Raw genomic sequence first — 13,082 nt, 5'->3', positions numbered from 1 at the left:
CCATCTCTGCTTGCTATCTTGCTTTTAATCTCTTTTACATCTCAGAAGAGATTGACTCAAAATATACCCTACATGAATCCCGCCTCATTAACATAACTAAGACCAGCCATTAGCATATGGGATTATAACCACAGGCATAGGGGTTAGGTTCACAATACTTGTTTTGCGGGGATACAATTCAACCCATAACAGTCCACCCTTTGGCCCAGAAAATTCATTTGCCTCTTTTACAAAGATTGTGTAGCCATGTCCTTGGTGAACATTCTAGGACACATATCCTTGGCTTGTATAACAGAAATTTCCAAATCTTTAAGTTCTGTTTTCATTTTGCAGAGTTCACTTTTAAGTCTGCCTCTTCTCTCTCATTTTCCTATAAGCAACAGGGAAAAGCCACAGAAGCCACACAGCCCTTTTAAGATCTTGCTTAGAAATCTCATAAGCCAGATATCCAATTTCATCACTTACAAGTTCTACCTTCCACCAAACATTTGAACATAATTCAGACAAGCTCTTTGCCACTGCATAAAAACATCACCCGTCCTCCACCGTTCAATTATATGCTCATTTTTTTCTTTTAAAGCCTCACCAGAAGCACACTTAACGTCCACGTTTCTAGCAGTGTTCTGTTCCTGGCACCGTGTGTGTCCTCTATGACCACAGAGGCTTTCTCCACAGCTCTCCTCGCTTCCTTCCGAGCCCTCACCAGAATTGCATTAGACGCCCTATTCTGCCAGCAAGCCTCGGCCTGGAGGTGCTCAGCTCTAGCTCTGTGGCTGATTTTTCAGAAATGCATTGCCAGGCCCTTCTTCTGAAGCACCTCTGAGTGGACTCGAACCTCCAACCGTTTGGTTAACAGCAGAGCATGTTAACTGTTTGCACCACTTGGGGACTCTTGTTCATCCTGAATAGATACAAATTAAAGCTGGTGTGGTGCGATAGATCACTTTTGTGTGGCCGTTCTCACTATGGTCTTGTAACTTCCACCCTAGCGATTAGGTGGGACTGTGAAATAAGGTAATTGTGGCCCACCAAGGGAATTGGTCAGTTTTGCCATCCCGCTAGGCTTAAAAGAGAGCCAATTCCAGAACTGAGAGAGGATCTCACCACCAACAGGGAGGAAGAGCCAAGATTGAGTGCATACTTTGGACCCAGGATCCCCGCACTGAGAAGCTCCTTGAACCAGGAGATGGAGAGAGAGAGCTGTAACACTAAAGATGGTGAAAAGCAGTAGCAGAGAAACAACAGCAGGAGAGGCTGGCAGGAGACTGCATGGTGGACTTCCCAGCCCCCAGAGCGAGAAAGCTGAGTGTGTTCACACAGGAGGCTTGCTGGTGGAGCACAGTTCCACTCTGACACATATGGGGTCGCCATGAGTCAGGGTTGACTCAGTGGCAGCTGGTTTTCCTAAAGCTGATCAGCACATAAAGCACGATAATAAAATATACCATCGCCCAGCCACTCAGATGAATAAGAAAAGCCCCAGAGAGTTGCCGCCCAGTGAGTTAGGCAAAGGATTTTTTTTTAAACAAAATACAATGTTTCTTTCATGTCCTTTCAAAAGAATAAATTCTCATATCACTCTGAGAAAACTGCTTTTATGAGCTCTCGTAGCTCTGCCTTTTTGATTTAGGAAAAGCACATCATGTCAAGATTTAAACTGTGCAGCAAAAACAACACAAAAAGTGAAAAATAACCTAAGCGAATAAAGGAAGGGAAGCATTGGCCCCTAAGTGGAGTCATATCCAGAAACTCAGAGGGTGATTTCAACATGGCGTGTGTGGTATGATTGGATTTAAAAACATACAATGTGTTTGTTTATATCTACAGTCGGGTTTAGAGCACGCACACACTGGGGAAAATGTTGTATTTTCTTTAAATCTTTTCATTTATTTATGCTTTCTTTTTTAAATGAGTAACGGTTGTTCAAACTATCTTTAGGATAAAAATGAAAATCCTGGCACTTGAAATCCCCACCACAAACTGCTTGCTAAACTAACTTACCATTCGTATAGCAACACTGAAATATAAGACACAAGTGTGCTCCTGAGGGTCAGAGATGATATCTGCAGCGGTGGACGTTCTCGAAGACTGTCAGCAAACTTTCTGAAAACGGCCAAATAGCAAATGAAGGCTTTTGGAGCCATGTGTTCTCTGTTGCAACTACTCACCTGTGCCTTTGTAGCGTGAAGGCAGCCATGGATGAGGACTGGTTATGTGCCACTAGAACTTAATTCACAAAAATAGGCGGTGTGGGGAGGGGTGGGTATTGCCAACCCCTGGTTAAGACAATGAATCTCTGGGTGGTGCAAACAGTTAATGGACTCGGCTGCTAACCAAGGGGTTGGAGAACATGCAGAGGCACCTTGGCAAAGCCTGGCAATCTCTTGCCAAAAAATCAGCCATTAAAAGCCTTATGGAGCATAGTTCCACTCTGACACACATGGGGGCGCCATGAGTCAGAGCCAACTCTGGTTTTTCCACTGGTTTGTTAAGCAAGAGAACATCGTTTGTGAAAACTGACAACACTGAAGTACAAACACACCAAAGTTATAATAAAACAGATGGTAGAATACATTTGATCTCTCCATCTTATACTTCAAGATTAAAGAAATGCTTTAAAATGAGTTACGTTGTATTCAAATATTCAGTGGATTATGTGGCTGATTCCCGTAATGAAAACAGCAGAGAAGATGCAGGAAAGGTCGCTCTGTGGCCATTTAGGTGGAGAATTGAAACACAGAGCCTTTGCTTGGAGAACTGGCCTCCTGTTTGGAAGCTTCTGGAAGTCAGCTCACTTATTTCAGGTTAAAAACAAGAAGGTGCGAGGGTCTTTGTAAGATGGGAAAATGAACAGAGAGGAGGTGTGGGCTTCAGGCCTGGAGAGCAGGGCCTTGGGGTGGGCCCCTCCTTGATTCAAGTTCCTGACAATCCCTTACCAGAGATATGATCAGTTCCTCTTCCCCAGGACATGGAAATAAGCTCAGACTCCGGAAATAGCTAAACTTTCCACCATCAGTCTTTGTTGTCCTGTGATGGCTTGTGTTGCTGCCATGCTGCAAGCTATGCCACCAGTATTTCAAATACTAACAGGGTCATCCCTGGTGGACAGGTTTCAGTGGAAGTTTTCAGACCAAGATAGACTAGGAAGAAAGGCCTGGCAATCTATTCCAAAAACGAGCCAATGTAAACTTTATGGATCATAACAGAGTATTGTCCGAGATAGTGGTGGACGATGAGCACCACACGATAGCTGCAGCAACAGACTCAAGTACACCAAAGACCACGAAGATGGTGCAGGGCTGGGCAATGGCAATGCTTCATTCTGTTGTACATGGGGTCACCACGAGCTGGGGTCAACTCAATGGCAACTAACAACCACCACCAAATGGAGGCCATAGTATCAGTAAAACCCAGTGGTTCCTTTGGAGAAGAGGGTTGAGCTGGCCTGGGAAGGGGCAAAGGAGGGGGTGGGAGGGGAGGGTGTGTAGGGAGGAATTGTTACTTTTCCCTTTACAATTTTTACATTGCTTAAACGTTTTTTCAATAAACATATTTATGAATGCTTATATTTTTCTTCTATGTATGAATTAGGGAGCCCTGGTGGTGCAGTGGCAACTGTGGTGGTGTAGTGGTTAAGAGTTGGGCTGCTAACCAAAAGGTCAGCAGTTCGAATTCACCAGGATTTCCTTGGAAACTCTGTGGGACGGTTCTACTCTGTCCTATGGGGTCGTTATGAGTTGTTTGGTTTTTGTTTTTGGTGGTGCAGTGGTTAAAGCCCTCTGCTGCCAACCGAATGGTCGACGGTTTGAACCCACCAGCCCCTCCAAGGGAGACAGATGTGGCAGTCTGCTTCCATAAAGTTTACAGCCTTAGAAAACCTACAGGGCAGTTCTACTCTGTCCTATAAGGTTGCTCTGAGTTGGAATAGACTTGGTGGCAGTGAGTTTGATTTGGTTTTATGTATCAATTGCAAAAGATATGATCATAGCTCTTTGAAGAAATTAAAACCGCACACAAGAAACATGAACGTTTCATTGCATTCCCACTCATCTCACCCTCCCTGTTAGAAGTAAAATAATCCTTATGGTGGCGTATGTCACTCCAGAATTCTTACAAACTTACCTAAATGTTTGTATTTGGAAACATGGCTAGATTTGTAGGGTTTTTTTTTAACATAAAGGAAACATACTTTGCACACTGTTCTACAACTTGCTTTTTGACAGTATTTAGGAAAATGTCTTGGCTAGCGTTGGAGGAGTTGACAGAGAGCCATGTCATATGTCTAAATGCTGTTGCCTAGGTTACCTTGGGATGCCTGTGTGAGAGCTGACTGTACCATCTACCCATCATTGAACATTTAGGTTGTTTCCAGTCGCTTGCAATTACAAACATTGCTTCTAAGAACAGCCTTATACATTCCTCCTTGTGTGGAAGTATTTAGCCAAGATAAATGCCCAGAAGGGAAGGGGAACACATATTTAACATTGTAAAAATTGCTTATTCGGCCTCTTAAAGGTACTACCATCCACAGTGCATGGGAATGTTCATTTCCAACAATTGTTTTCATACTGGATTTCATTATCTTTCCAACATTTGCAGATCTGATGGGCAAAAAAGCGTTTCATTTTTATTCCCATTTCCCTATGTACTAGCGAGATTGAGCCTACTGGATACATTTGGTTTGGACACTGCCTATTCATGTCTTTTGCCCATTTTTCTTATTTGATCCTTTCCAGGAAGATGAGACTAAGGAACTCTGCTCGTGACTCCAAGTAGCTTTTCTGCCTGCAGGCCTACACACCCTCTGGAAACCATGTAGCTCCCTGGCACAGCTCTGCTGCCTCTGCATTCTCCTTCTAGCTGTGGTTAATGTCCTTCCTGGAATGCGAACATTCTACATCATCTCACTTGGATTTTCTGCCTCCTTTACCCCAGTATCTCACTAGGTATGACGATCAATTAGTGCGCATGGCCCAGCCTGGAGGTTCCCCTTGCTATACCCGTGCCACCACTGCCTCCCTGAAGGAGACACCATGTCTTGACTGAGTAGGGATCAAACAGGCCAAAGCATGGAAGTACATGACAGCAGCTACCGCTGGCCTTGGGAAATCATACTGTTCTCCACATTCTGCATTTAATCATTTACCATCATCACCGTCCTGAGAGCGTCCCTATATTCACAACTTTCAGGAAAAGGGTATTCTAGCAACAGTCTCTATCAACAAAACATCCTTTTCAACAGAGAAACATCCAGTGCTATCTGGATGCTAGGCTTGTGCACTGTAGTTTAGAATGGCTCACGGCTGTGAACTGTGCCAGATTACAGTTCACAGGATTTACAGTCACTTCCTCCCAGGCTGCAGAAACAGGTAGCCACAGGAGAAACTGTTTTCAAAGAGAGCAAATAACTAGACTATGGCTTTTCAACACTGACAAATGGCAATACTTTCCAATATGTTAGAATATGTAATAATTCCTTCAGAGATGCTGTAGATTATTTCGCAAAATAACCAGTGTGTTATTTTGCTATTCATCCTTTTTGTATAGAAAATCCACTACCAGAGTCTGAGAGACACCAACTTGCTGCGTAAAAGCATGACTACTCTGGAGTCTCAGACCAAAAATGACATTTAATTGACATCCAATATACTGTCAGATACAAATTCAATTTCCCTTCAGTTGAAGACCGCCACCAAGGCCTTTCATCCTTATTCTCAAATAACAGAAATATCGAGACCAGCTTGAACCCACATAAAAATCAGCCATATCTTTGACCACCGATGCAGGGCTGGGAGCTATCCCAAAGGGTGACCTTTCAAACCTGCATTCTGACCTTGCGGGCTATAACTAGCTTTCCCTCCGTATGTTCTCTGCCCTCCAGCCCAAGTCAAACACAGCTTGCACAGGCGAAAGACAAAAACGAGTTGTTTCCCATCTGGGGCTCTGGCTTTACGGGATTTAGACTGATATAAAGAGGTGAGACACCTGGGAAGCAGAGTCGACAAAACCTTAAGGTCAACAAATCTTAGGCTACAGAACATTTAGATTTTATTTTCCTTTTGATAAGGTAAACCCATTTTCCCAAGGAAGTAATTTTTAATTTTCCAAGGAAATAAAAATAATTTTGCACACCCTTTTACAGCCGAAGGGTCTAAGACTGTCTCTGCTTGTGCTTTGGGTTTGTTTTACAATAGATGAACCACCGGCCTCGCCTCTTCACCTGGTAACAGTCCTTGCAGCGCCTCCTGATGGCGACCTTCGTTTTGAGCCCCAGAGCAGGCTGCAGACGTGGCATGAGATGATTTGAAAGAAGTGACTCCATGACCAAGCTGGGCTTCAGGAGACTCGTGCCAACTGGAAGCGCACTGCAAAGGGATCCTAGAAGGAATGTGGACAGTCCTCGGGATTTCACTGTGCAGCCACTCCGATGGAGGAAAGGGTGCATGACAGAAACCACCACTGTCCTTATCAAATGCGTCGCCATATTGTGGCTAAACCTATGGGGGGAGAAAAAGAGTTGTTATAACTTTTTCTATGTTTCTGCCTACTATTTACAACTTCATTCTTCCTATTTTGTTGTGGCTTAAAAAGAGGAGGGATGTGGGGTCACAGAGCGGGGAGTTTAGGTCCAAGAGCTCCTTTACCAGCTGCAGAAACTCCAAATTAAATGATCAGTTTACCCTACCATAAGAATAGCAAAGAACTCATAGAGTGCTTTGCAATAATTTAGAAGCCTTTTCCCTTTAAAGAAGTATAAACGAATATGTAAAACACTAAAAACCCATTGCCATGGAGTTGATGCCAACTCATAGCAACCCTATAGGACAGAGTAGAACTCTCCCATAGAGTTTCCAAGGAGAGCCTGGTGGATTCGAACCGCCCATCTTTTGGTTAGCAGCTGTAGCACTTTAACCACACCACCACCAGGGTTTCCACTAGGTTTATAAAAGACACTTCGCAACTGAGAACCTTCAACTTAGGCCACATCTTCCATTTCAAAATAAGTATACCAGGCCAGTGGAGGCTAAATGGACTTGCCCTTAGAGAACAGGCATCAATTAAACACAAGTGTCCCGGGCCAGGGCCGATTTTGAGACTGAATAAAACGTGTCCATGTAGCACCACGTGACAACAAGACACATCACGTCCATCTGGGAATCAATACGCTCATAGGAAATCACCACACCCTTGGCAAGCACCATTTGTCCTGCTTCTCCATGAACCCTGACCCGTTTTGGGTTTAACGAAAGGGCAGAATGTGGGCAAAGCTGACGTGTCTTTGATGGCAAAAGGTGAACTAGGATCCCGAGTAAGTTACTCAATCAGCAGACAAAAAACACAAGAGGACCCCATCTTCTAACCGCAGGGTGGTGGAGGGAGGTTAACTAGCGTTTTACAGTCTAACTACCCATTTGCTTTACGGACTTCCTTGCAATACGCACGTCCGGTCATTTACTCCGCTGCCCAAAGCGTGGGCCAGGACGGGGGCAGGCTAACATCTGCTGCGACTTCCGTGTTCTCGGTTCAAGCCTCTGCGGACCCCACCCCAAACCCGGGGCGGTCGGAGCAGACAGGGCCCCTCACGGGTGAGGAAGCCCCGGCCCGCAGCGGTCCGGAAGGGCCCGGTCCCACTCGATGAGGCAGAAGAGGCGCCCGCCGGCCCTCAGCCTGTGGCCCAGGCCGTCCCGACCCGCCGATCCCTCCGAGATCACAGACGCCCTCGCCTATCCCTCATCCAGTCGCTGCCGGGAAGCGGCCCACCAGGGAAACTGAGACCCGGGGTCGCCCCGAGCAGCCGGCCTCCTCCTGCAGCCTCGCTGCTCCGGGGAAGACCCGGGAGCGCGCGCCCCAGGGCAGCCGCCACGACCCCCGCGCCCCAGTGAGAACAGCCAGCACCCCCTACCTGAAAACGAGGCGCCAACCCCCGCCGGCAGCGCGCCCTCGCCGCGCGCCTGCGCGCTTGCCCGCGCCTGCGCAGTGAGGGCGATGACGCCGCAGCCAGAAGTGTCGGCTAGGAGAAATGATGGCCGCCGTCACGTGCTGTGCCTGGCAGCTGGCGACCGCAGGGTCTAGAGAGGCGCACGTTCGGCCAGGGCTGGGGGTGTGTGTCCAGCCGGTCGCATGGCTGTGTCGCCACAAGGCAGCCAGAGGGGCTCCTGGCCTGCCTATTGCGGGCCGCCTTCCCCTTCCCGGGGCCCCTGCACCCTTTCCCGGCTGCCCATGCCTGGGACACCCCCTGCCCTGCGGTCCACCAGCATGGGCAGTTTGGGGGGGAGTTCTATGAAAAACATGCAAAAATGGGCATGGATATGAATCCTTACTATGAGGAAAGGCATCATGGTTGTTGTTAGGTGCTGGGGAGACAATTCCGACTCCTAGCGCTCCCGTGTGACAGGGTCCAACTGCCGCATTGTTACCTGATTAGGGTCTGTGCCCTGGGGCAGTGGAGCCAATGAAACATACTCTTAAGTCAGAAGGAGTGAGAAAGTTTATTAAGGAGATGTATACATCACCGGGGAAACCCTGGTAGCATAGTGGTAAAGTGCTACCGGTGCTAACCAAAGGGTCTGCAGTTCGAATCCGCCAGGTGCTCCTTGGAAACTCTGGGGCAGTTCTACCCTGTCCTATAGGGTCGCTACGAGTCGGAATGGACTCCAGGGCACTGGGTTTTGGGTATACATCACCGGGGACCCAGCAGCAACATAGGCCTTCTCTAAGGAGTCCCAAAGAGCAATTTTACATTAGAGCTTATATAGAATCTTACAAGGGTTACAAGTGACTTTGTAGTCCTCTGCCAGACATTTCTTTATTAGGCTAAAGATATTCATATCAGATCCCTAGGCTCTGATTGTCTTGTGGGGGTTGTATGCCACAGATGGTTGGACATAACAAAAGGTTATTTGTATCAGTTTAAAACCGAGAACAAAGTCATTAACAGAGGTACATGCAGGCAGAGGAAGGAGAAAAAACTTACAGGTTCTTCATGGCGTTAGTTATGTCAAGCTCTCAGTTGTCCATTTTGAAAAAGGAGGAAACATGCTGGGGTCACACTGTAGAGTTTCATAGGCTGTAATCTTTTCGGGAAGAAGCCCTGATGGGCAGTGATTAATCACTAGGCTCCTAACGGAAAGATTGAGGGTTCAAACCCACAAGCCGCTCTACAGGAAGATGTGGCAGTCGGCTTCCGTAAAGATTACAGCCTTGGAGACCCCGTGGAGCAGTTCTACTCTGTCCTACGGCGTCACTATGAGTCAGAGTCCACTTGACGACAGCGGGTTTCATCTCGGCAGGAGCGGATCGCCAGGTCATTCTCCTGAGGAGCCGCTGGTGGATTCCTACTGCCAACTGAGCATTTAAGCATTGTGCCACCAAGACATCACTTCTTGTTGTATTCCATCCTGTTGGAAACTCTGTGGCTAGTGGTTAAGAGCTATGGCTACTAACTAGAAACCTGCCAGTTCGAATCCACCAGGCGCCCCTTGGAAACTCTATGTGGCAATTCTCCTCTGTCCTCATAGGGTCGCTATGAGTCCGACTCATGTTGTTTTTAGGTGCAGCAGAGTTTGGTTCCAACTCACAGGGACCCTATGTACATCCGAAAGAAATGTTGGCCAGACCTGTCCTATCCTTACAGTCATTGTTATGAGCCCATTGTTGCAACCATTGTGTTAATGCATCTTGTTGAGATAACCGCCCTATGGGGCGATGGTTAAGAGTTCGTCTGCTAAGGCAGTTTGATTCCACCAGCTGCTCTTTGAAGACCTTGTGGGACAGTTCTACTCTGTCCTCTAAAGTTGCTAGGAGTCAGAATTGACTCCATGGCAATGGATTTGGTTTTTGGTTTTGAGGAAGCAAATCCCCAGATCTTTTCTTCTGGTTAGCCGCTGAGCACTTGACCATTGCACCATCATGAAAAAAAAAAAGAAAAAACACGTTGTTTTCCTAGGTTACCATCCTGGGAGAAATGGGAGGAGGCAGGGGAAAACTGGAGACTACAGTCCTAACTGGCTGCAGTTAAAAAATCTTTCTTCTGCCAACATTTTATTGTGAACATTTTCAAACATGCAGAAAAAATTGAAAGAACTTTACAGTGAACACCTAGATACACACCACCTACCTTGTTCTACGATTAACTGGTTTGCACTTACTTTTTCAAGGCCCTTATTTTTATGTGTGGAAAAAAAAAATAGAGGGTCAGCGAAAAAGAGGAAGACCTCAGCAAGATAAACTGACACAGTGGCTCGGGCCATGGCTGAGGACAATGAGGATACAGAAGTGCACTGTCCTGATGTCCTGTGCTATCCAAGCGCTCTGGGTCCTGTGCAAGCTCCCCTTTAAAGGACTGGCACGCTGCCCCAGGTACTGCAAGTCCCACACGACCACCACTCCGAGTCCAGGGTGTCCTCGTGTTGCCCAGGGGTCTCACCTGGACAGGGTCTCCCCATGCTGACAGACCTTGCGCTGTTTGCTGAGCCTTCTATGCTCCTGCCCTGTATCACTTTAATCCTCCCAACAGGTGTATGAGGAAAGCTTCAGCGCATCCAGTTTACAGGGGAGGGCAGTGAAACCCAAAAGGCGAAGGAAGCTGCCCAGGCTTCTCGCTGAGGTTGTGTGACAGCATAGTGACCCCCAGGTGACACAGTAGAGCTGCCCCATGGGGTTTTCTAGGCTGTTATCTTTCTGGAAGCAGATTGCCAGATCTTTCTCCTGTGGAGCCACTGGGTGGGTTGGAGCCAGCAACCTTTAGGTTAGCAGCTGAGTGCTTAACCATTGTGCAACCAGAGCTCCTTGTGCGTAGGTTACATGCTGGGAACCATACCTAGGTCTGCTCAGTCTGACACACATAACATCAGTTGCTGTCATGTCGATTCTGACTCACGGAGGCTCCATGTGTGTCAGAGTACAACTGTGCTCCATAAGTTTTCGGCGGCTGATGTTTTGGAAGCAGATAGCCAGGACTTTCTTTTCAGTTGCCTGTGAGTGAACGTGAATCTCCAACCTTTTAGTCAGCAGCTGAGAGCATTAGCCGGATTAAAGAATGTGAGGGCCCTAAGCATTGATAATCCGTGGTGTCCTCTCCTCTGCTTACTCATGTATTTGGAACAGCATATGTGAGCTAGATGTACACATGTATGTACATGTGTGTGTGTGGCACCAGTGGTTAAGTGTTTGGCTGCTAACCAAGAGGTCGGCAGTTCAAACCCACCAACCACTCCTTGGAAACCCTACAGGGCAGTTCTACTCTTTTCTGTAGAGTAAATATGAGTGTGAATTGACTCAATGGCAACAAATTTGGTTTGCTTTTATATGTGTGTGTACGTGTGTCTCAGCTGTCCATGATGTAACTTTTTTTTTTTAATGGGACTATAAGTGATTGAACATAAAAGTGGCATATAATACCTTAGCAGAATGAGATGAACTGGATTATAAAATTTTTAGTAGATGCTGGGTACTAAGATTTTGACTTAGTACTTTCTACATTTTCTACAAAAACAATATTCCACATATTCTACAATAAAGAAAATGAGTCAGTGAACTTAGGTGTTTCAACAATGTAAAATTCTGTTCATCCCCCAGAACAAAAAATTGACTTTCACCAATTTTACTTTAAATGGCTCTTACTTCAATTTTGATGCTTGTTTTGTAATAAAAGCTATAATTATAAATGAACAAATGAAAAGATGCCATAAAAGAAAATTTAATGATCAGAAAACAAACTATAACAGATTGTTTTATTTTCAGATAGATCTTTCATCTCTAACATGTTATAATTAAAAACATTTCTTTCTATTCTTTGCTCTTACAAATTCTTCAGTGATTTTGTCACAATTAAGCTGCCAAACAGTATCTACTTCCATAACAATGAGGATAATGAATCGAGTCTTTCTGGAATCAATGTTGGGTGCTACATTTTCCTTTTGTCCTGTCTGCTTGGCATCTATGGGTTTTTGCTTTGGACAACCTGGTGCTCCTGTTTTATCGATGCCCTGATAAGCATGGACTTACCTTGCTTGGAGTCCTGGTGATGCAGAGGTTAAGAGCTTGGCTTCTAACCAAAAGGTCAGCAGTTAGAATCCACCAGCTGCTCCTTGAAAACCCTATCCTGTAGGATCAAATTGATGGCAACGAGTTTTTTTTTTTTTAAACCTTGCTCAGGAGCCCTGGTGGCACAGTGCTTAAAGCTCTTGGGTGCTAACCAAAAGGTCAGCAGTTTGAACCCACCAGCTGCTCTGAGAGAGAGAGAGAGAGATGTGGCAGTCTGCTTCCGTAAAGATTTGCAGGCTTTGAAACCCTAAAGGGTCGCTATAAGTCGGGATCAACACAGCAGTGCATTTGGCTTTACCTTGCTTTTTGGGTGGTGCAGTGGTTAAGAACTTGGCTGCTATCCAAAAGATTGTCAGTTCAAACCCTCTAGCTGCTCCTTAGAAACCCTATGGGGCAGTTCTACTCTGTCCTATAGAGTCCCTGTGAGTCAGAGCCAACTCGATGGCATCTGACAACAACAAAAAAGATAAGTCAGGCCATCTGCTTCCGAAAAGCCACAGCCTCGAAATCCCTATGGAACAATTCTATTCTGCACGCCTGGGGTCACCACGAGTCAGAATCAACTTGATGACAACAATAGTGATGAAAGTGGTTTTTAATCATTTGCTGATTTTAAGGTTGGCAATTTGAAGCTACCTAGTGGTTCTGGAGAAAAGATCGAACGTGTCAAGGATTTCATTTTACTTGGATCCACAATCAACAGCCATGGAAGCAGCAGTCAAGAAATCAAAAGACACATTGCACTGGGCAAATCTGCTGCAAAGGACCTCCTTTAAAGTGTTGAAAAGCAAAGATGCCACCTTGAAGACAAAGGTGCACCTGACCCAAGCCATGGTATTTTCAATTGCATTATATGCATGCGAAAGCTGGACAATGGATAAGGAACACTGAAGAATTGATGCCTTCGAATTGTGGTGTTGGGGAAGAACATCGAATATACCATGGACTGCCAAAAGAACGAACAAATCTGTCTTGGAAGAAGTACAACCAGAATGCTCCTTAGAAGCAAGGATGGCAAGACTGTGTCTTACATACTT

At 46.0% G+C, this 13,082-nt stretch overlaps 1 protein-coding gene across 1 annotated transcript; it reads right to left on the bottom strand.

Moving 5' to 3' along the window:
- Positions 1-5,699: 5,699 nt before the first annotated feature.
- On the bottom strand, positions 5,700-8,258 carry MRPL36 (mitochondrial ribosomal protein L36). The gene is made up of 3 exons (XM_049858965.1): positions 8,177-8,258; positions 7,904-8,069; positions 5,700-6,497 (listed from the first exon to the last, which is right to left on the bottom strand). The coding sequence occupies exons 1-3, from the start codon at positions 8,256-8,258 to the stop codon at positions 6,152-6,154; spliced, it is 594 nt and encodes a 197-aa protein (XP_049714922.1). The 3' UTR covers positions 5,700-6,151.
- Positions 8,259-13,082: the final 4,824 nt, after the last annotated feature.

The sequence above is a fragment of the Elephas maximus genome, chromosome 2 (assembly GCF_024166365.1).
Source record: "Elephas maximus indicus isolate mEleMax1 chromosome 2, mEleMax1 primary haplotype, whole genome shotgun sequence".
In the NCBI taxonomy this organism is placed as follows: Eukaryota; Metazoa; Chordata; class Mammalia; order Proboscidea; family Elephantidae; genus Elephas; species Elephas maximus.
This window is presented reverse-complemented; position numbering and strand designations above follow the sequence as displayed.

Coding starts and splice junctions, on each gene's coding strand:
- MRPL36 (XM_049858965.1), bottom strand. CDS start 8,258: ATGCTGGTGGACCGCAGGGCAGGGGGTGTCCCAGGCATGGGCAGCCGG. Junction 8,070..8,176: donor GCCCCGGGAAGGGGAAGGCG/GCCCGCAATAGG, acceptor GCGCCTCTCTAG/ACCCTGCGGTCGCCAGCTGC. Junction 6,498..7,903: donor GGTTGGCGCCTCGTTTTCAG/GTAGGGGGTGCT, acceptor CTCCCCCCATAG/GTTTAGCCACAATATGGCGA.